Here is a 22,777-nt window from a genome sequence, read left to right as displayed (position 1 = left end):
TCTCTATATACCTTTATGTTGTGCTCTTTTACTTAATACCATTTAAAAAATATTCTTCAGCGTTTCTCCATAGTCATCATAGTTACCAATTTAAAGGGTGATCATTCTCCATTATATTTATAGACAATTGTTTATTTACTTAAATATTTCACTGCTATTTAATATAAGGTTTTTTTTTTCTCCTTCTAAATTCTTTTAAAATAGTATTGCTACAGAAAACTTTAAGCAGTTAGTTTATTCTTCTTTTGGAATTTTTTTTCCTGGAGATTAATTCTTAGGAGTAGGATCTGTTGCTTGAGTTGCATTGTCAAGTGGCTCTTCAATTTATGGCACCACAAACACATGGATGTTCCCGTTTCCCTGGATGCTGAACTGCCCTGTGTCTTGGATAACTTGTTTGGAGGGAATGTAGTTTAAATAGATGTTTAAAAGTTTCATTTACTTCCTCATCATTAGTTCAGCTTGTATTTAAAGTTCAGTCTCTCACATCTATGCAGTAGTAGGGGAAGCACAATGTTTGGACACAGGCAGGCCCAGGTGTGAATCTTGGTTCTGCTGCTGGCCATTTGGGTGTCTGTGAACAAGTTACTTAAGCTCTCCAAGGCTTGGTTTCTTTCTCTGTAAAATGCGGAGAATACATACCTTGTAGGACTGTTGTGAGAATTAAGTAAAGATTTAAAAGTGCCTGCACAGTAAATTTTTGTCCCCTTTTATCTCCCTTCTCTTCGTCTATCATTGTATTATTGTTTCATTTAAAATTATGTTTTTATGTTCTTTTCTCATTTATCTATTTGGGGCTGGCAGTGGTTTCATGTAATCAAGTGATCTCTTTATTTTTGATCAATATTAACTCTTTATCTGTTCATACTTAATATAAATATCTTCCCGTTATTTGCTTGCTTCTACTACAACTCTGTGTGGAGTTCTTATCCTCCAGGGAATTCCTAAAAAAGGCATTTACTATGTACCAAGGTACTTTAATACATCATCTCATGCAATCTTCCAACAATCCTGAAGGTATTATTTTTCACTTCTCAGAATATATTTACACAGTTAGATGTTAAGTGGCTTGCCCAAGGTCAGACAGCTGGTAAGTGATAGAGCCAGGGTGTGACCCAGGCTGTGTGATCCTATTCTGCCATGCTGCTTTCCTTCTTTCCCATTGAGCCTGATCTTCTCAAGTTTGAAGTCAAACACCAGATTTCAGAAGTGCATTTTTCCCTACCTATTAAACCATCATAACCAGGATTATGGAAGTGTTGAAGAGGTGAGACCACCTTTTCTGTTTACATCTCCTAATTAAAGTGATAACAGCTCCTTTGTCATCTAGGTGCTGAGTGATGGTGGTTTTCATGTCTTGTCTGTTGACTACAGAGGTATGTGTTAAGAACAGTGTACAAAGGTTTTTCAGTAAGAAGGGGCCTTTTGATGGCCCTCATTTTGGAGGCAGTGATAATTGTGTTTGCCTTTCCTTGCTGCCAGGGTTCGGGGACTCGACGGGTAAACCCACGGAGGATGGGCTGACGGTGGATGCTGTTTGTGTCTGTGAGTGGACCGTGGCGAGAAATGGTACCACCCCTGTGTGTCTCTGGGGCCACTCTCTGGGAACAGGGTGAGTGGGGTCTGAAGAGGGGTGCTTAGGTGGGTCCTTGGGGCGCTAGTGTCATATTATAGGCAGCAGTGAGCAGCAGGAGGACCCTTGAGCTAGGAGATGGTTTCTCTCAGTTTCCACGTGTGGCTAGTGACCTTACACCTCAGCGTGCCTGTCTGTAATACAAGGGAGGGTATAGCTCTATGGCTATCTATGACACTGAAGGCCATTCCAGAACTCTCCTTGAGAGTTTTAAATGAAAGCATTCTTGTTTAGGGCCAGTGGAACCCCTTGAAATCCTGTGCAAAATTTTGTGTCTATGCACATTTGAGGGTCAAGAGCTTTCATCAGATGCTCATACTGGATGTTGCATTTTGTACTGTTTACTTGACTGTTAAGTCACTGCTTCGCATATGTACTAATTTTCATTGCTTTACAGAGTTGCAACAAATGCTGCAAAAGTTCTAGAAGAGAAAGGTATGATAAAATGCTTATTTTACGTGGTATAATTTCTTGGCTTGATGTGGGAAAATAAAAACAGTGAAGAGACTGTTGTGCACAATCTGAACACAGAGATACCTAAAGCACCCCAACTTTAGACAGTTCCTGATAGTCTAATAAACTCTCTTTTTTCTATTTAATATATACAATACCTGCTTTTCAGAGTTATGAAATTAAAAGTAAATACTAAGAAAAGAGTTAAAATTACCTTAAAAGAGCCCTCACTGTGAAGTGATAATAAATGTTGTTATGGAGTAATCTGGATTACAGGGGAGGAAAATAATACATTATGAAATAATAGGCAGGACTTGCTTTCTGCAGCCCTCCTTACATAATATTTATATCAGTGTTTCTCAAAGTGTTCTGAGAACTGCCTTCATCAGAAGCTGCAGGGGGTGTTTGTTAGAAACACAGGTGACAGCTAGGTGGATCCTAGCTGTCTTCATGAACTGGAATCTCTGTGACTAAGACGAGGTGATTTTGATACATGTTAAAAGCTTGTAATCACTTGCAGTATATCTTAAACTTTACTTGGCAATACAGGTCAGGGTGAGTTACGTAAACATTTTAAAGTGTGTCACCTGCTATACACAATCTTAATTACTTATGGAAATAAAAGAAATGTCATTTCATTGCTCCTCTAAACTCTCATGGCTCCTTCAATGTTGACAATGCTGAATTACCCGAATTAAATTCCCACATAAATGAATACTTCACTTCCTGGATAATGCAATTACCTTAGAACATTTTAATTACGTTAAGTCCCCAACTTATGAACTCTTGCTACCATGTATTTTAATTTTCTCTTATTACATACTCCATAAAAATTATTATTCTCATACTATAAAGTCAGTATTTAGATTTACCCTTTTCTTTGCTCTTTATTATTTCCAGCATCGCTGTGCTTCCATCTGGGATTTTTCTTCCACCTGTCTGTTAGTGAAGATTCCTCTCAATTTTGGTCTGAAAATGTCTTTATTTCATCTTCATTTTTGAAGGCTATTTTTACTGGGCACAGAGTTCTAGAGTGGCAGTAATTTATTTCAACCTTTCTAAGATGTCATCCACTTTGTTCTCGCTTTTACTGTTTCATTAGAAAGTCAGCTGCCAGTCTTATTGTTGCTCCTTTAAAGATAATGTTTACTTTTTCTTTTGGTTATATTTGAGATTTCTTTTTTTCTTTGTTTTTCAGCATTTTTGCTCTGATTTTCCTAGGTGTTCTTGGTACTTATCCTGCTTAACTGTGGCCTGATATTCATCCATTTTGGAAAATTGTTGGGCATTATATCTTCACATATTATGCCTGCTCCATTCTTTGTCTTCTCTTTCTCTGAGACTATAATTTTATATATATATATATATATATATATATATATTTTTTTTTTTTTTTTTAGATCTGTTCCCATGTCTTATATGTTTCCAGTGTTCTTTTCTGAGTTTTCCAGACATTCTTCTCTTTGTGCTCTAATTTAAATATATTTATATATATTTTACACATTATACACTGTTCAATATATAATACGAAATTTTCTTTAACATTAAAATTTTAATAAATATTTTACTATTTCACCATTTGTTATTTTCAATAAGTTATTTTAAAGTCCATATATGGTAACTCCAGTGTTTAGATCTTTTGTTTTCAGAGGGAGTGTGGGCCAAAACAACCTAGTCAGCCTCTGCCGAACACTCTCCCTTCCTGTAGTACTTTGCTTTCTTAAATTATCCAAGTCATGAAAACCTGCTTGTGTTTTAGAAGAAGGTAGTGGTTTTCAATTATCATGTACCTAGAAATGAAATCTCTTTAGCGAGGGTGCTAGTTAAAAATGCACATTCTCGGGCTTCCCTGGTGGTGCAGTGGTTGAGAATCCGCCTGCCAATGCAGGGGACACGGGTTCGAGCCCTGGTCTGGGAAAGATCCCACATGCCGCGGAGCAACTAGGCCCGTGAGCCACAACTACTGAGCCTGCGTGTCTGGAGCCTGTGCTCCGCAACAAGAGAGGCAGCGATAATGAGAGGCCCGCGCACCGCGATGAAGAGTGGCCCCCACTTGCCACAACTAGAGAAAGCCCTAGCACAGAAACGGAGACCCAACACAGCCATAAATAAATAAATAAATAAATTTTAAAAAAAAGAATTTGTTTTAAAAAAAAAAAATGCACATTCTCACACTCCCCACCCACTAGATACTGACTTCTGACTGGACTCTGGTGTGGGTTCATGAATTTGCATTATTAATAAGATTCACAACTGATTTTGATGCAGGTAGTTCATGTACAAGACCTTGAAGATCCCTTATTTAGGAAAGATAGTATTGAAATATGATAAGGGAGTTATTTCTTTTTTCTTCTTTTCAAGAATTTCCAGTTGATGCTATTATCCTGGAGGCTCCATTTACCAACATATGGGTTGCAAGTATCAATTATCCTGTGTTAAAGGTGAGTCTCTGATAGATCTTTACAAGATGTCAAAGTGTAGGCTGTTACGACACACGTTTATTAACAATTTTCCTTTTCTTAACTAGTTTTATATATTTCTAAGTTATTCTAACTTGTGATAGGTTATTAGCCAGTTGCTATTAAAGGGGGCCACACGGCTTTTGGATTTTGTAGTCCTTTTATTTCCTTCTAATAGATTGAGTGGCTTATTGAGCCAAAGCTTTTTTTTCCCCATTAACTAAACTGTACCTCATATCTTTTATAATTTTTTTCATAGATAGACTTGACTTAGGTTTGTTCGTTTATTTATTATTCCTTTTAAAGTGAAAACAAACATCTCATACATCATTTTCAGCCCTATGAATGTCAACCACATCTTTCATTATTTTAGGAGAAGAAAGTCTCTAGAGAATTCAAGGAAGTTGCTGAATGGTTTTACACAGCATCCCAGGTAGAGAAGATGATCTTTCCAAGAAGATAAAGAATTGACTGACAAGATGTGTTTTTTTTTAATCTGTTGTATATATTATCCTAATTTTATAATTTCATTCCATGTCTGATGCTCAATTGCTTATAGTCATACCTCCATAGATATGTTAGCAAATGAGAGGGCGGGGGGTGAGATTCTTAGAGGGGACATATGGCCCAAGTTTGTAAATTGTTGATTAATCTTGGAAGGCATCTTAAGGGTACTTTATTTTTTTAAATTAGTTAGTTAATTAATTAAAAAATTTTTGGCTGTGTTAGGTCTTTGTTGCGTGCAGGCTTTCTCTAGTTGCGGCAAGCGGGGGCTACTCTTCTTTGTGGTGCGTGGGCTTCTCATTGCAATGGCTTCTCTTGTGGAGCATGGGCTCTCGGTGCATGGGCTTCAGTAGTTGTGGCATGTGGGCTCAGTAGTTGTGGCTCACGGGCTCTAGAGCACCGGCTCAGTAGTTGTGGTGCATGGGCTTAGTTGCTCCGCGGCATGTGGGATCTTCCCGGACCAGGGCTCGAACCCGTGTCCCCTGCATTGGCAGGTGGATTCTTAACCACTGCACCACCAGGGAAGTCCCTTAAGGGTACTTTAATCCAAGTGTCTACTTTTGGAATTTTTCGTACAATAAATCATCATAGAACTTTCTGGAACTTGCTTAACTATTTCAGCTCATTACTTCCTGGGACAGCTAGTTCACAGAATCACATAATCTTGAAAATGCCTGTACTATCTAAGCTCCAAGTCAATGCAGGAATCCTCTCTACAGTCCAAAATACTGAATGCTGAGTAATTTAAGATTTAATAAATAAAACATTTAAATTGGTTCTAGACAATTAAATATTCATTTAAAAATAACAATTGAACATCTATTATATTACTTTTAAGTAATTACTAATAAATTAATTAACTTGAAGGCATGTTACAATTCAGGTACAATCTTTCCATTTACTTCTTTTTTTGAAATTTTGTTAATTTTGAAATATAACGTAATAGGGAGATCTATGATTTAATAGTTATAAACTGAACCTCCATGTAACCAACATTTAGTCAAGAAATTAGCATCACTGGCATCCCAGAAGCCTCCTGTATGTCACCTCTCAATCCAGTAAATCTCACCTTAGATGTAAGCCTTAGTCTGAATTTTATGGTAATTATATTCATGCTTTTCTTTATAGTGTTACCACCCATGTGTGCATCTCTAAGCAGTATAATTTTGTTTTGAACTTTATACATTAGTAGGATTGTATAGAATGTATTCCATTTTTTTTCAACCAACATATATTTGTGGGATTTTATCATGATGTATAGCTGTAGTTTGATCATTTTCGTTGCTATATAGTATTTCATTGTATACATATGCTACCATTTACTGATCTAGGCCACTCAAGACCTCATTGCTTTGGTAGGTCTCTGACACCTTCATAGAAACGTTTTTAAAATATTTTCTTTAAGAACCATGGCTCTGGTGTCAGACTTTCTGGGTTTTTTTCCCCAGGGGTGTCACTTAACAGCTGTGTAATCTTGGACTAACTGTTTTTAATGCTTCATCTATAAATGGGTGTAATCACAGTCTATTCAAGATTGTTGTGGTAGACTCACATATGAAAAGCATGTACGATAGTGCCTGACGCAGAGTAAGCACTCAATGGCCGTTAGCTATTTTTATTATCAGTGGAGTGCCGTAACTCTGAACATTACTGTTGAATAAAAAAGTGTAGGTGGTGTGAGACACGGATGTAGTGAAAGGCATAGGTCCTTACCCTCAAGAAGTTTCTTGTCTAGTTGGGGAGATAGGAAATTAATGGGGGATATAAAGTAATGACGTGGATTTCCGTGTATCACTTTGGAGTCAATTTCATTACTCAGCATAGTGGAAAAAGACCATGGGCTGTGAAGCTAGACAGATTTGGATTTGGGTTCAAATTTGGCCTCTGCCACTAACCAATTATGACTTTGGTAAATTATTTCCCTTTGTTGTATTTTTCCTATTTCTATAATGAGGTTGGTACTGCATAGGGTTGTTGGAAAAGGTTGAATTAAGTAAAACAATCATGCAAAAATATGGGCACTCAACAAATGCTTGTTCCTTTTTTCCACTCTTTCTATAATACAGTAGACTAAGTTAGGTGTTAGGGGAGGACCCAGAACAATAATATCAGAGTAGGGAGAATTCAGGGAAGAGAAGGGTCTTGTGTGCAGGTGTGACCAATGAAGACTTACAGGGAGATAGGATCTAAGTTCATTTCTTGAAGGCGAGGGAGAGCAGTTAGAAAACACAGACAGGAGGGGAGAATGTGAGCCAAGGCACGGGGCCAGAATGGGGTGATTATGTGTTATAAAATACCTGAGAGTCACCCAGGGCCTCTATATAAGATCTTTCACACTCGTCATCCTTTTAAATCCTCATAGCACCTCTGAGTTTGGCACCATTGCCTCCACTGAGCGAAATGGAGGCTTAAAGGCTTGCCCAATTGCCACATACCCTATAGAGGGGAAACGGGACTCAATCCTGCATTTTCTAACTCCAGGCAGTCAGATGGAGGTGCGCAGCTTTTGGGATGAAAGACTGTGTCCAGATGTGGATGGGCTTACAGCCAAGATAGGAGTTTTTTGTTTGTTTAAATAGACAGTGTTCCACTCCCAAAGCTTTGTAACAGCAGATTTCAGGTAACTGGTATTGTAAGAATATTTATCTGGTGGAATTCCAGAACAGAGAGGAGCCAGGGAGACCAATTAGGAGCCCCTCGCTGTGGTCTGGGCTGGAGGGGTGGCCTGACCTGTGAGTCTCGAGGGGCACCTCTGGCTGGAGAGGAGTGAGGGATAAGGGGAGTAGACTGACTGGGGCCCCCTTTCTCCTTACGCCTTCGGAATTGGAGATGAATTGCTGAAGGGCTTCTCTTACTGAATTCTCCTCAGAGGAGTCCTGATTCCAGGGGTAGCAGAACCAGAAGACAAAGAAAAGAGAAAACAAGAAATCTTGCCCTTAGCATGGGCAAGAGGAGGGCAAAGGAAGGAAGGGAAAGAGAAGCAGTATTGGGATTTCCAGACTGTACCCGAACGCGAGTCATTTGCTGTGAGACCACGCAAAAAATGCAGGCCAGACAGACCCTGGGAAACCACGTAGGTTTCTGCCAGCAGCAGGCCCATGTCAAAACTGTGAAGCAGGAGTTTGTCTTTACTGACCTCGACCTGCGTATTCTGTACCCGTTTCCCTACCAAATTCCCTACCAGGCATGAATTTCCTTTTTTATATTCAGGAAAAAAAAATTTTTTTTAAAGGTCCTTATATTTAGAAAGTTACTATTCTCTCTATTACTACAGTTCATAGTGGGAGACTACAACAAATGACGTATTATAGTGCTGGGGCAATGACCACTAACTCTTATTTCTCCACACTCGTAAAGGAGCAGTGACAGGCAGAAATCTAAAAATTGCTTCTACACTGAACATAATTCTTTTCTTTTTAAACTGCGAAGCAGACGTTTGCATTTATGGCCCCAGCCTACCTATTCTGTACCCACTCCCTTCCCTGGCAACGTCCCATTTACTACATTGCACCCCCCTCCCTGCTTAGCACCGCAGAGGAATACACATAATACTTTGTTGGTCTTTTCTCTTTGCAAATCTGTTCCAAGGAATAAACTCTGAATGAAATTTAGTCACACTGAGATGAAAATGACAGATAATAGCTTAAAGTGTACATCAGGGATATTTGCACAGTCGATTCACTCCTTCTTTAGCAAATATTTATCAAGTTCCTGTTAGGTACCAGGAACTTTTCTAGGTTCTGGGGATACTACAGGGAATAAGAAAGTTGTGGTCTAACCTCCTATGAAGTTTGTATAGTTGCTGGAGAGGCACATTGAAGACAAGTATGCAATAAGAGGATTTTGAATAGTAAGAAGTGCTGTAAAAGTAATAAAATGATGTAAAAGGAATGACTGGAGGTGGTGGGGGACAAGGTTCGATGGCTAGTTAGGGGAGGACCTCTTTGAAGAAATATCATCTAAACTGAGACTTGCATGACAGGAGCCAGTTGTCATGGGAGAATCTGGAGGTCTCGGCTGAGGGAAGAGAAAGGCAAGGGCCCTGCAGTGGGATCAAGGCTGACGTGTTCCAGGAGCAGAAGACAGCAGGGCCTGGGGGTGGAGAGGAGTGGGCTTAGTGATAGGCGATAGAGGCTGTAGCCAGATTCTGTAAGGCCTCCAAGGCCAAGGTGATGCTTGGATTTAATCCACGTGCCTTTGAAGGATGTGAAGCAAAAGAGGGATGTGATGAGAGATGCACGTTAAAATGATCACTCTGGTTTCCCTGCGGGAACTGGGTTACAGCAGGGCGAGGGTGGAATAGGAAGCCACCTGGGATTGTTGGTGTAATCCAAGCAAGAGATGAGGGCTGGGTTAGGCTGGGTGATTAGTGGAAATGGAGAGAACTGAATGGACTTGGGAGTAGTTTAGAGGCAGGGTTAAAAGTTTGAGGAAGGTGCAGTATTGCTCAGGGTTTATGTCCTTTCCTCATTTTCAGTTGAAATGGAGGTTTTTAGGGCATATAAACGAATTTACCTTTCGACTTAATCAAAATATGGCAAGAGCTGATTTAGCTAGCATTCTTTTTACTGGAATTTGCCATTAATGAGGAAATTCAGTATGTTTAGAATGATAATTGTTATATTTGGAGTCCTATGGTCATTATTAAAACCTAAAATGCCTTTTTAAAACATTGCAATATTAAATCATATTCAACAGAGTTTATAATGTTCAGTACCCTGAGAAAACCATAATTCAAAAAGAGTCATGTACCAAAATGTTCATTGCAGCTCTATTTACAATAGCCAGGACATGGAAGCAACCTAAGTGTCCATCATTGGATGAATGGATAAAGAAGATGTGGCACATATATACAATGGAATATTACTCAGCCATAAAAAGAAATGAAATGGAGGTATTTGTAGTGAGGTGGATGGAGTTAGAATCTGTCATACAGAGTGAAGTAAGTCAGAAAGAGAAAAACAAATACAGTATGCTAACACATATATATGGAATCTAAGGAAAAAAAAAAAAAAAGAAAAAAAAAGGTCATGAAGAACCCAGTGGCAAGATGGGAAAAAAGACACAGACCTACTAGAGAATGGACTTGAGGATATGGGGAGGGGGAGGGGTAAGATGTGACAGAGTGAGAGAGTGGCATGGACATATATACACTACCAAATGTAAAATAGATAGCTAGTGGGAAGCAGCCGCATAGCACAGGGAGATCAGCTCGGTGCTTTGTGACCACCTAGAGGGGTAGGATAGGGAGGTAGGGAGGGTGGGAGGGAGACGCAAGAGGGAAGAGATATGGGAACATATGTATATGTATAACTGATTCACTTTGTTATAAAGCAGAAACTAACACACCATTGTAAAGCAATTATACTCCAATAAAGATGTTTAAAAAAATATGTTCAAATCTTTTAAAACCAATTATCTATGTATTGTATACTTTATCAGAATTTCTAACTAATCAGAATATTCTTTTCCCCAACTAAACCACTTAATCATTCTGCAGTTCACTGTAGAAGCAATTTTTAGATTATGCATATCACTGCTCCTTTATGAGTAGGAAGAAATAAGTTAGTGGTGCTACTTGTACTTTAAAAAAAGGATAAGTAAAAACCACAAAATGTTTAATGTGATTGTCTATGGATGGTGGGATTATGTGTGATTTGTTTCTTCTTTCTTCCTTCTTCTATTTTCCAAGTTTCCTACGATAACATGAATTACTTTTAAAACCATTAAAGTTATATTTTCAAAAAAAAGTTTATTATATTTCAAAAGTCACTACTCTCTATATTACTACAGTTCATAGTGGGAAACTATAACAAATGACATAGCTATAGGCCATGTTTCAATTTTTTTTCCTTTTTAGAAAATAGATTTACCGGAAACTTCCAGGATTTTTAAGCACGGTTATGGATGCCCTGAGGAAAGACAAACTAGTCTTCCCCAGTGATGAAAAGTAACTTAATGATGTAATTATTACTATATCTATAGGATTCTGGTGGGTAATTATCATGTGACTTATTGAATGGGGAGATGACCAGTCTGAATGAGTAGATGAGAATTCTTAGATGGGCACTAGGATTTGGGGTAAGGTATCTACAGTATCTACAAATTTTTAGTATTTGGTATTATCCTTATGTCTAATTTAATGACTTTACCAATTCAGTACTTTCTCTGAAGTTATAAAGGGAGTTGTAGGTTTAGGGTGTTTCAGGACGCTTTAAAGGTCCTGTAGGGTCTAACCTAGCATTCCTTGGAGGAATCTCTGGGTTCTAGGTCTTATTCCCCAGGTAACCAAAATCCATACACCATCCAGCCGAATAACCCAATAGCAAGTCCAGTGACTAGAAGCTGGCAAGTTAGCCTCTCACAGTTGGAGAATCTAGAGTGCCTACAAATAGGCAGTCGTTATCAGTATTTTTTCTATTTCAGCACACTTGAGGGATCTAACATCCTCAGGAGTAACAGCAAGTCACTGTGGCAGGGGTGGATGGTATCAGAATTTGGAAGGGGACAGGGAAGTACTATTTATTAGTCATTCTTCATATCATAGCCTTTTCGAATTACCAAATAGGAAGTTGACCAGGAGGCTAATCAAACCTATTGATCTCATGTCCATCCTGTACATTTATGGGGAAATGTAAACAAATTGCTACAAAGAGTTCTCCTTGGTCCTGTGGTAGTTCTTGTTATTTTTTGGTTTTGAGTTACTTTGTTTTCGTTTAATTAAAACATGCCAGATATTATGAAATAAGGCAGAATAAGGAAAAGGTGAGGTTCTGCTAAATCTGTACAAATTCAGTGATTTTGTTCCTTATTTTCAAAAATCACATAGGAATAAATTAAATCAAATAAGCTAAGTAAATTGTATGAGTAAACAGAAGAGTCTTGCCTGGAGGAAAAAAAAGTCACTATATGAAGCTTATTATATATGAAGTTGTTATTCCTGGGAGGGATGGAAAGAGCATTCCTTTATTTTGGGCAAACCTCATGTTTTGCTAAAGCCTTAACTTAGAAGAGGAGAAATCTCAATGTATATTTCTTGAACTGAATGCTTTTCTTCCACTTGTTCCTAGTGTTAAATTCCTGTCTTCTCCCCTTCTTATCATACACGGTGAGGATGACAAAACGGTGCCTTTGGAATTTGGAAAAAAGGTAAACTAAGTTCAGTGGCTGACAGAAACATACTATACTAATTTCACCATTTTCTCAGCCAGCCAAACTTTGATTAGGGCCTAAAGAAGGGTCTCTGACATTATAAGGGATTCTCTGCACCCCTGAATTGCTGTGCCGCCTGGTGTATACAATACACTGTTGTCACTGTTCCATGAGCTGTGCAGCTTTCAGTTCCTTGGTTGTAGAGGCAACCACTCAGGGATATGCAGGGTGCCCATATCTCTGACTTAATGGGACTAACTCCTTAAGTTGGCTGTTTCCATACCCTTTTAGGAAAATCAGACTAGGAAAACAACTGCTTCAGTGATCAGCCTTTGAGTCCTTGCCTTTCTGCCCCTTGCAGCTCTATGAAATTGCACACAATGCATATAGGAACGAAGAGAGGGTGAAGATGGTGATCTTTCCTCCTGGCCGCCAACTTCCTGTGTAAAAGCGCCACACTGTTAAAAACCGTGAGGTAAGATTTGCTTTGCTAAATGCAATGAGCGCTGCTCTGGCTTACTTAGACCATGAGGTGGGGAAAGCATGTGAGCTCATCTAGGTCCTTTTCCTGCAGAGATTTGCTGAGCCAGCAGTGGGCGTGAGGTCTGAGTACAGCGGAGAGCGAAGACTTGGTCCAAACACCACTTGTGGTGTATATTTCTTATGTAAAACTGTACTGGGCTGCTTGGGTGAGCTGAAGTTACTGACATTTCTACAAGTCACTTGCCATTTTAGTAAGGGAAAGCATGGATGCTGGGCATTATGGAATGTTCTTGTTTAGCTTGTCATAGTCTACTTTGTGGAACATGCTGAAACTTCACTGTGGAGAATCAGAATTTGGTAAAAATTTCATCCCATCTAAAAATGTACAGTTACCAAACATTCTGGGGATACCTGTGGATAAGGTGGTCTTTGATTTGCACCTAGGCAGCAAGCAGTATAAGAAAGATGCTCCAATGTAGTTAAATAATTTGTATTTGAGTTTAGTTAATTTAAATGGCATTAAAAAGTTCCAAGCTGTTTTCTAGCTTTCTGAATAGCATTGGGGAAAGTCCTAGCATGCTACTCAATCTGCTATAAAATAGTAAGATTTGGCACTCATGTAGCCTTTGGAAATTAACGCTTTATTTTTAGCCCTAATATAGTCATACACTTTCCCTCCCAATTCCCAGAGATACTTAACTAGATTATTATTTAATAAAACAAAACAAAATCAAAGAATGTTGTGAAAATGTTGAAGTCCAGTAAGAAGCTATTTTTTCTCAGGACATTTTACAACTTACTTTCCATTGGCTTTGTTCACCCCACTGCTGGGTTCACTGGACAGGGAAATCTTTAGGTCAGAAGGCTCCATGTTCCAGATGTCCCGGGCATACTCCTTAATTGTTCGGTCACTGGAGAATTTCCCTGAGGCGGCTATGTTTCTGAGTACCGTGATGTTCCAGGCCTTTGGATTCTGTAAACAAGAATTACACTTGTTTAATTGAATTAAATTAAATTAATGTGCATCTAAGGCTCAGGGCCTGAGTGCCCATCAAGCTGTATGACAAACATCAGGCCAAGCACATCCAAGTACAATTTATGGGGAAAATGACAGGAGTAAATTGTAATGAATCATAAATACATTTGTTTCACAGTTGGGAGCTGGACAGGGCAGACTGTGCTTTTCTCCTATTTTAGATTATATTTCTCTAAAATGAAAAAGTATTTTTCACTCTTACAGAAACCCTAATTGGTAATTTCTGCCATAGTTACAATGTTTTGGCATGTAAGCCTTATTTCCCATGCTTCATTTTGAATGAAGATACCTCATCTCCCTTTAAACTACAGGGGAAAGGAAGGGACTAACATTCATTGTCTGCTAGATGCCACGTAAGAAATTTACCCTGTGGGGGCTTCCCTGGTGGCGCAGTGGTTGAGAGTCTACCTGCCAATGCAGGGGACATGGGTTCGAGCCCTGGTCTGGGAAGACCCCACATGCCGTGGAGCAACTAGGCCCATGAGCCACAACTACTGAGCCTGCGCGTCTGGAGCCTGTGCTCCGCAACAAGAGAGGCCGCGATAGTGAGAGGCCCGTGCACCGCGATGAAGAGTGTCCCCCGCTTGCCGCAACTAGAGAAAGCCCTTGCACAGAAACGAAGACCCAACACAGCCAAAAATAAAAATAAATAAATAAGTAAATTAAAATTATAAAAAAAAAAAAAAAGAAATTTACCCTGTGGCTCACAGCCAAAGCTCGAAAAACACTACTCTAGAACATTAGCTATCAGGCAGGCAAACAATCCCACAGGAGACTTTATTCACCGACTCCTCTTTTCCTGTTTTTTCAGAAGGTAGATACTCCAATAGGTTTACACTGAATCCCAAATACTCCACTGGGGTTTGAAAACAGGGCCAATTAAGGTTTTATCCTAAATAAAAAATATACATCTATATATCTAAATATATATCTCTCATAATTTTATGTAAAAAGTATAAGAAGCTATTTATTTTTTTATTAACATCTTTATTGGAGTATAATTGCTTTACAGTGTTGTGTCAGTTTCTGCTGTATAACAAAGTGAATCAGCTATATGCATACGTATAACCCATATCCCCTCCCTCTTGGTGGGTCTCCCTCCCACCGTCCTTTTCCCACCCCTCTAGGTGGGTCGCAAAGCACCGAGCTGATCTCCCTGTGCTATGCAGCTGAGAAGCTACTTATTTTATAGCCTCGTGATTTTGTAAAGAACTCTAAGAAGGAGTTCTATGGAAATGACCAGAATATTATTTGAAAACAACAGCAATGAATTATAAGCATTTAAAAGAAAAACTAAAACACAGTCTGAAATTAGTTTATTCAGACTTTGGAAACTTACTAAAATAAGAAGAGAATAAAAGCTTCCTGTCTTCACGTTCTTTATTTAAAGGGATAATGACTAGACCTTCCAACCACGTGGGCCATGTTTTCTACGCTTCAACCATATGATTATTGTTAAGAGTAAAAGCTGCAGTTTGCACTAATGAACAAGGAAGATGGAACAGAACGCTGGCCTTCTAGGTGGGCATCCTTTGGATCAGGGCCATCATCTTAACAGAAGGGACCATTGTGCAAAACCAGCATTCACATTTGTGCATGCCCTCACTCATATTTTCCTTTCCTGCTCTGTTTCACTTCTGTTTCTTTCCCTATACAGCTTTTCTACATAACGAGCATGGGTTAAGATCAAGAGGAAGGAGCTAGAGGTGGCCATGTTCTTTCCTCTGTCTTTGAGTTCTTGGAGGCTGTATGTGGCTGCTCTCTGCAGTGTTCAGGGAGCAGGAAGTGAGCCACTCTGCTTAAATCTAGCACTGCCTCTCCTTGGGAAGTATGTAAAACTCTGGTTTATATACACTTTTGGGGGGCTGGATATGCTGTAAAGCAGCACAGGCCTTGAGTGATCCTGTTTTAAAACCTCAGTGGGATATCTGGGATGACTGTAGGAACTACCTTGTCACCTGGCTTTGGGAAAGGAATAGAAAGAAATGTTAGTGCAGTATGTTTCTGTCGGAAGTAGTTACTGATGTGTCCAGAGGGCAGGAGGTGGAGAGTTTATGCGTTCCCACTGGTCTGCTCTATAATGGCTTTCTAGTTGGAGAGCCAAAATGGAGACTGTGTGGGCAAGGACGGCTACCTCAAGAAGCCCAAGCTGGAGTCTTAGCACAGGGCCAGCCTCCTCCTGTATCTGTTCTTCTGCGGTTTCTGCAGTTCCCTGAAAGTCTTTCCTATCAGAGATGATCGCCTTTCCGTATATTTACTAAATGTACCTAGAGGGCTGGGCTCTTTGGTAAAGATGTATGACTTTGCACATGAAGGGTTACAAATGTGGCTCTAGCCCTTTTCTTTTTCTCTCTCTCTCCCTTTCCTTCCTTTTCTTTCCTTTCTTTCCTTCCTCCCTCCCTCCCTCCCTCTCTCTCTTTCTTTGTCTTTCTTGTTTCATTCCTTTTTCTTTTTCTTTTTTTTAAATTCAAGTGTGAAACCTCCCCTCTTTCTATACATTTATATTCTATTCATATAGCACCACTCCATGGGTAATCCAGGAGAGGTACTTACTTTACAATTTTCAAATCCTAGGGGGGGTCAGTCCTTTCCCGATAAACAAAGGCTCAGCCTTAGAATCAATTTAGCAGATTTTTCAAATGCTGATGGTGATCCCACCCACTACTGGGTCAGAATCTCTTAGAGGGCGGTGGGCATCTGTACTTTGAAAAAACTGCTTGGTGATTCTGATGCACTCCTGGTTAAGGGCCCCGGCACTAAATAGGCTCCTTGAGGGGCCTTGGCTTTGTCCATGCTGGGACCTCAGTGCCCAGCATGGTGCCTGCCATGGAGGAGGCCCCAATGCCTCTCTGTTGAATAAATGAGTGGGTAAAGTGAGTATTTAATTTTGCTTTATACTCTCAGTCTCTAGGATATGCCTGCTACATGGTGGGTGCTCAATAAATATTGAATTATTTGTGACTTTTTACTTGGATATTAAAAAACCTACAACTGCAACTGAAATGTCAAATGCCAACCTTTGCCTGAATTCAGGAACAGTCAAGTTTTGATCTGAAAAAACCTAAAGAGCTGCCTCACTTCCCATTTTTGATTGGTTGGTGGGGCCCTGTTATTTAGATTTAATAAAAAGAAACCAAAATTTTAATGAACTGTAAACTGGTTTCCTTTGTAAGTCTCGGCCATGTACTCACCATGTACAGCTGACTGACTTTTTCTTGACACTTGACATAGGCTTCATAGTCTGCAAAAACTTTAAACCTTTTTTTGTGATTAGAAGGAAAAAACACAAAGCTTCATTAATAGATGTGTGCTAAGATTCCATTTAAACTTCTCTTTTGCTTAATGTCAGGCATGGCTGGCTTACCAATCTGACATTTCTATTCACAAGGGTTTCAACCAGCCCTCAACCTTTCTTCCCACACGTGAGAATGTTATCACATGGATGCATCTGAAAGTTGGGTACACCCATGGAAGGAGAAAAAGAATACCAAATTTGTGGGTCTTATTCTTAAGTCTTCTCCTTGCATTGTTAGTGGAGAATACCTAATTTTTCTTTCCAAGTCTAGGTTAGCTTATCAGATCACAGATCTATGCTAATCTACGTGTGTTGTAGTTGGTTTAAGATATTCTCATCCCCTTTCCACGGCCCAAACAGCACCATCTTCTTGTGGGAACTCACCTGTCATGATAAAATAGCATGTTGACTAAGTCTTTGAAGAGGTCAGGCTGCTTGGGAGAAAAGAAGCCCTTGTCAATTTGATCGATGGCCAGCTTTAGCTCTGGAAGTGCCTCGTAATATTCTTTTGCCTTATACCTGTAGGGTTGGGGCGGGGGATAAGAAAAGGTTCTGTTAATGTTTGTTAACGACACACCAGACGCTACATTAGCTGTGAAAAATGCATTCAGAAATACTGGCATTTATAAAGTCATTATAGAGTTCAACAGGGGTATAAATAATATTTATCTAGATCCTGAAATTTTTTTTCCCAACTAAATTTGATTAGTTGCTTGTAACCAAAGACACTAAGGACAGTAGATAATAAAAATCCTAGTCACAGAGCAATAGTCTAATCCGGTAAAATACAGTAAGATTCATTTCAAAGCAGGCTTTATGGCTCTAAACAAGCGTTGTACAGTTGCTTTTTTTTAAAAGATTTATTTATTATTTATTTATTTCTTTAATTTATTTTTGGCTGCGTCGGCTCTTAGTTGCAGCACGCGGGATCTTCACTGAGGCATGCGGGATCTTTCGTTGTGGCGCGTGGGCTTCTCTCTAGTGTGGCGGCGGGTTTTCTCTTCTCTAGCTGTGGTGTGCAGGCTCCAGGGCGCGTGGGCTCTATAGTTGTGGTGCACGGGTTCCAGAGCTCGTGGGCTCTGTAGTTTGCAGCACATGGGCTCAGCAGTTGTGGCACGTGGGCTTAGTTGCCCCGCAGCATGTGGGATCTTAGTACCCTGACCAGGGATCGAACCCGTGTCCCCTGCATTGTAAGGCGGATTCTTTACCACTGGACCACCAGGGAAGTCCCCGACAGTTGCTTTTTGGTCCCACAGATCCCCAAATTTGTTGCTACTGAACAAAAATTTACTTCCAAGGGTTGGGAAGTATATTTGACACCCTCCAGATTTTGTGATTGCTGTGGTTCCTTTGAGCAGCATCTTTCTTTACTTCTTATTTGAATCCAGGCTAATAAACCTATCCAGATATTAAGTGGAACAAGCATTCTGGGTGCTTCTATACAACCAGGCCTATCATCTACCACATTTTAGTCCGTCTCTTTGAGATCTTAAAGGAACACTAGATGGTTTAAATAATAGGCAAAAACTTCAACTACAAACTGGTTCAGTTTTTTGATCAAAGTGAAAATCACAGATGTGGAGAAGTGAATAGCTCATGAGGCCAGCTCTGCCATGGCTGATAACAAATAGCAACGAGCCCATGTACCTGTGCCCAAGCTCCTTTCACTTTCACTTGCTGCATGTAACAAGACTAATCTGTGGTCAAGAGGGTCCCCTGACTCATGGGAGATGTTCTGCTGTCACTCTCATGTGACCTGCCTCAATGGGACACCTGGGTGGGCAGGTACCCGCCTGGGGGGACACCTGCTCAACAAGCAGGAGTGCTCTCTCACCCTTTCTTGTCCAAAGCAGCCACGTCCTCTACTCTCATGCCAAAGATGAACAGGTTCTCTTCCCGGGCTTCCTCGGCCATTTCCACGTTGGCCCCATCCATGGTCCCGATAGTCAGGGCCCCATTCAGCATGAACTTCATATTGCCTGTCCCTGAGGCTTCAGTGCCTGCGGTAGAAATCTGCTCCGACAGATCTGTGGCTGGAATGACTGCAAGCAAGGCATCAGTGATAGAATTAGTGATTCTGTCTCTCTGGATATGCTTGTATGGTATCTAAGCATTCACCTAGCTGGCCTGTTTTAATCATTAAAGTAGTACATGTACATCAAGATAAACATTCAAATGGTGTAGGATGGATCTCACTCTTCCCCTTGACTCTGGCAACCACTTTTGCCCATTTCTGATGTGCTTCTTGGTGGTTATGGCCACAATGCTAAATAACTCTATGCTTACATGACTCTTCCTTGGTCTATGAACTTTAAAGAGTATCTATTGACTCTCTGCTATAAAAGTCGACACTACTGTGAAATAAAATTCATATTTTATGGCAAGACAAGAAAAATTTAAACATGAAAAATTTTCTCTGCCCTCTGGCCTCCTCTCTCCCCTCTCCTGTGCACTGTGTATCTGCATTATGCATGGACCAAACCTCCCTATCGGCAGAAATATCTACTCAGCCATAAAGAGCAACGTTCTCCTAGCACCAACAAGACAACTCCTTAAAAGATAACATTCCTTCTTGATCTTGTAAGGGGTCACAATGACCCACCACTTTGTACTTGAAGATCTGGATTGTGTAAACTGTGAATATTACGGCATTTAATGTAGAGCCCTCTGTCTCAAAAAACTTATATAACTGCTTTGACTTCTAATGGGTGGAACAGTTCTTGGAACTTTCTGATCTGCTGTTCCTGGGTTATAATCCTCAATTTGGCTCAAATAAAATTTTCCATTTCTTTCTTGGATGGGCTGATTAATTTTTTATCAACCTTACATTTCTCTTCTCCCCCTTCTTCCTTTCAGTTTTTGTTATGGTTTTATTTTTATTTCTTCTATTTTATAACTTTATAAAATATATCTAAACTTCTCTTTCTTGATCCTTAAAATTCAGAATCTTTCCTGACCCCTCTTTTGCAATCTGAGGAAACTGGATTGTGCCATTCCTTCCACTCCTTACCACCTTCCTTCCACTTTCACTGCAGGGAAATAAGCCACAGGCAGCTGAGGTGTGCCCAGGGCAGACCTTTCAGTCTGATTCACACAGAAGTTCCTGCTGCCTGCAGCATCCCTCCCGTGCCTCCACTACAAAGCACAGGACCAATTCTCTGCTTTACTTTGAGAGCTTATTTGTGCATTAGACGTATCTTCATTTGCATCCATAAAAATCTGGCTCTTTTTTCTTTATGCAGACAGTTCTTAAATTGTAACATCGGAGGACCCAAAAACACCTCAAAAAGAGAAGGGTCCCTTTTCAATTTGGGAAAAGGGCGAACCCACAGGTGGCATTTGCATGTGGGTGGTGCTTTGTGATGCACATAAGAAAAGAAAGGGATGTTGGCTTCTTGCCAGTCTGGCAGTCCCCACATGGGAACTCCACGCCTGCTCTGAGCGCCTGTCTGAGGCACATCTAAGCCTAGGGCTTTGGCAGCCTGACATCTGCCCTCATTCCCTGCTGCCGCATGAACAAATGACAGCCCTTCTTTCCATGGAGTGACCAGAGGAATATCCGGGGATTGGGGCACTGGTGTTCTATTGCAAAACTGGGGCTGGGAACTGAAGATCTTTTTTTTCTTTTGTAGAGCACGGTCTGTACTTTACCAAAACCTCAGGGCCACCTCCTGTAACACCCAGCTCTGAGCAGCTGAGAGGAAAATGTGCTTGCAGATGTAACCTCTGATGTGGAGTCTGGGGACAGTCATCTCAGTGTCAGCTGGGTCCCCTTAAACATTCTTAGCTTAGGGTCTTATTCTGCCTAAGAGTGACACCTTCTATCCTAAGTCACTGGCTCCCGAGGTCAGCTGCTCCTTTTTTCTATAACGTGTAATCCATCCCTAGCATGTGCCCTGGCCCCGCATGGTTTGTGAGGACAGCACTACCTTTTTCAGCAAGAGACACTCTGTAGTTCTCCAGGAAGATGAGTTTCAACTTGCTTCCAACCATGGGGTCATTGTTCACCACCTCTGCCACTGAAGTGATCAGCTTTATGATCAATTTGGCCATGTGATATCCTGGGGCAGCCTTGGGGAAGGGTGTGGACACATGACAGAACGCAGGCATGATGAAGTGGAGAAACGGCAAGAGACAGAGCCCCCAAGTCCCCAGGGAAGAGAAGCAACTTACTTTGCCACCGATTATAACTGTCCTGGGCACGAAAAGCTTCTTCGGGTCTTTCTTAATGCCTGCAAAAGATGGAGAAGGGGATGGAATGGAGGACGGTGGATGGCCGGGGTGGTGAGAGCTCCACCCCTGGGGGCTGGTCGGGGGCTGCAGGGCTGACTCACGGTTGTACATGGTGACCACATGCAGGCAGTTCAGGAGCTGCCGCTTGTACTCATGGATCCTCTTCACCTGCACATCAAACATGGAGGATGGGTTGATCTTCACTTTGTACTGCGTCTCCAGGAACTGAGAAAACTTCATCTTGTTCTCCTGTTGAGACAGTGCATGGGGCCAGAGCCCTTTGGACTCAGAAGCATTGGGTGGGTGGTCTGTTTTTAAACAGTGGGGCATAAACCCTCCAAGCAAGTGCCGCCGGGAAAAGCATCCACACCGGGAAGCCTCACCTGCTTCACGTTGGAAATCTCCCGGAGGAAGATGTCGTCGCCCAGGAAGCCGTTCAGCTTCGTCAGCTGGCTCAAGTCCTTCACGTAGTCCTCCCCGATTTTCTTTCAGTTTAAAGGAAGAGGTGACTTTAATCAGGGAAGGCAGTCAAGCCCACATGAGCAGTTTCTGTCAGTCTGTGGCAAGGGCTCACATTCCCCTAACACTCACACCCCACAGCACCCAGAATGGCTTCATTCACAGGAGATGCTAAAAATCCCGCGTGGGAAGAACACTTGCTATACCTTCAGTGGTATTAAGTGTTAAAAACAGGAAACCTACCTAAAAAGGGTGACACGTAACCCAGGTTGTACTAGTTACTATTAGAGGACAAACAAAGGTAAGGTCCTGTTAGAGGACCTTTGGCATCCTCTTTTATTAAACAGGGGTACCATCTGTGTGTCACATGAGTACTGTTCACCAGGGCAAGCTACATAATGCGTGGGGTCTCTTTTTCTGAAATTAAGAATTTCAAGCTGGCTACGGCGGAGAATGAAACCAGTGCGGAGCCCTGTGGGGTTGCACACGGGCCGCTGGCTTGGGGATGAGGCAGGCCCTGCTGCAGACTGGATTTGCAAGTTATAAGCGCACTCTCTGCCTCTTGAATCCTAATCAGAAACCCCCTTTCCCTCAGCACTTCCCGGTTACCTCTGCTATTAACTCTGCCAGGCCCGGGTTGCAGAGTAACAGCCAGCGCCTTGGAGTGATCCCATTGGTTTTATTCTGAAACTTGTCTGGTTCTAGCTCACTGAAGTCCTTGAATCTGGAGATGGAAGAGACACATCACTGAACTTGGCTGGAACGGCAGGTTCCTGCATGCTGCATGAAGTTCAGAGTTAGATCTCAGAAGCAGAGTGTAGGCTTAGAAAGATTAAATAAAAGTGGAGAGAGGAGGGGCTGACAGCAGCTATGGGTATCATTCTAAATAGAAATCCATTTGCAATTCAAAATAATTACAAGAAAAAATCCAATCTAATCATCTCCGTATGATTTCCTGGCACTGACATAGATCTCAGACTTTTGAGCAGAATAGTTTTTTTTCCTTGTAAGTCTAGAATTAGGATGGTTCAGAGAGGAAGGCCTTTTCTTTTCCTTTTAGAGAAGGGTTC

The 22,777-nt window shown here is 40.9% G+C and overlaps 1 protein-coding gene and 1 long non-coding RNA gene across 3 annotated transcripts in view; one reads left to right on the top strand and one right to left on the bottom strand.

The window, feature by feature from the left end:
- PYGL (glycogen phosphorylase L) overlaps positions 1-22,777 on the bottom strand; it is a 64,577-nt gene that overhangs the window by 2,713 nt on the left and 39,087 nt on the right. The window contains exons 12-20 of the mRNA XM_068545536.1: positions 22,317-22,431; positions 21,632-21,733; positions 21,350-21,497; positions 21,189-21,247; positions 20,945-21,086; positions 18,850-19,057; positions 17,400-17,534; positions 16,912-16,978; positions 13,485-13,657 (exon numbers count right to left, since the gene is read on the bottom strand). Coding sequence (XP_068401637.1) covers positions 13,485-13,657; positions 16,912-16,978; positions 17,400-17,534; positions 18,850-19,057; positions 20,945-21,086; positions 21,189-21,247; positions 21,350-21,497; positions 21,632-21,733; positions 22,317-22,431 — 1,149 coding nt within the window. The remainder of the gene's footprint in view (positions 1-13,484; positions 13,658-16,911; positions 16,979-17,399; positions 17,535-18,849; positions 19,058-20,944; positions 21,087-21,188; positions 21,248-21,349; positions 21,498-21,631; positions 21,734-22,316; positions 22,432-22,777) is intronic.
- LOC137765767 (uncharacterized) lies at positions 4,511-12,655 on the top strand. Of its 2 annotated transcripts, XR_011074252.1 has the most exons (4): positions 4,511-4,527; positions 4,919-4,978; positions 12,120-12,198; positions 12,563-12,655. It is a non-coding gene; the product is annotated as an uncharacterized lncRNA (long non-coding RNA). The 2 variants fall into 2 exon arrangements; XR_011074253.1 differs by lacking the exon at positions 4,511-4,527 and having other exon boundaries at positions 4,861-4,978.

This window comes from Eschrichtius robustus, chromosome 1 (assembly GCF_028021215.1).
Source record: "Eschrichtius robustus isolate mEscRob2 chromosome 1, mEscRob2.pri, whole genome shotgun sequence".
Classification (NCBI taxonomy): domain Eukaryota; kingdom Metazoa; phylum Chordata; class Mammalia; order Artiodactyla; family Eschrichtiidae; genus Eschrichtius; species Eschrichtius robustus.
Note: the sequence above shows the minus strand (reverse complement) of the source record. Positions and strands in the feature narration are given on the sequence as shown.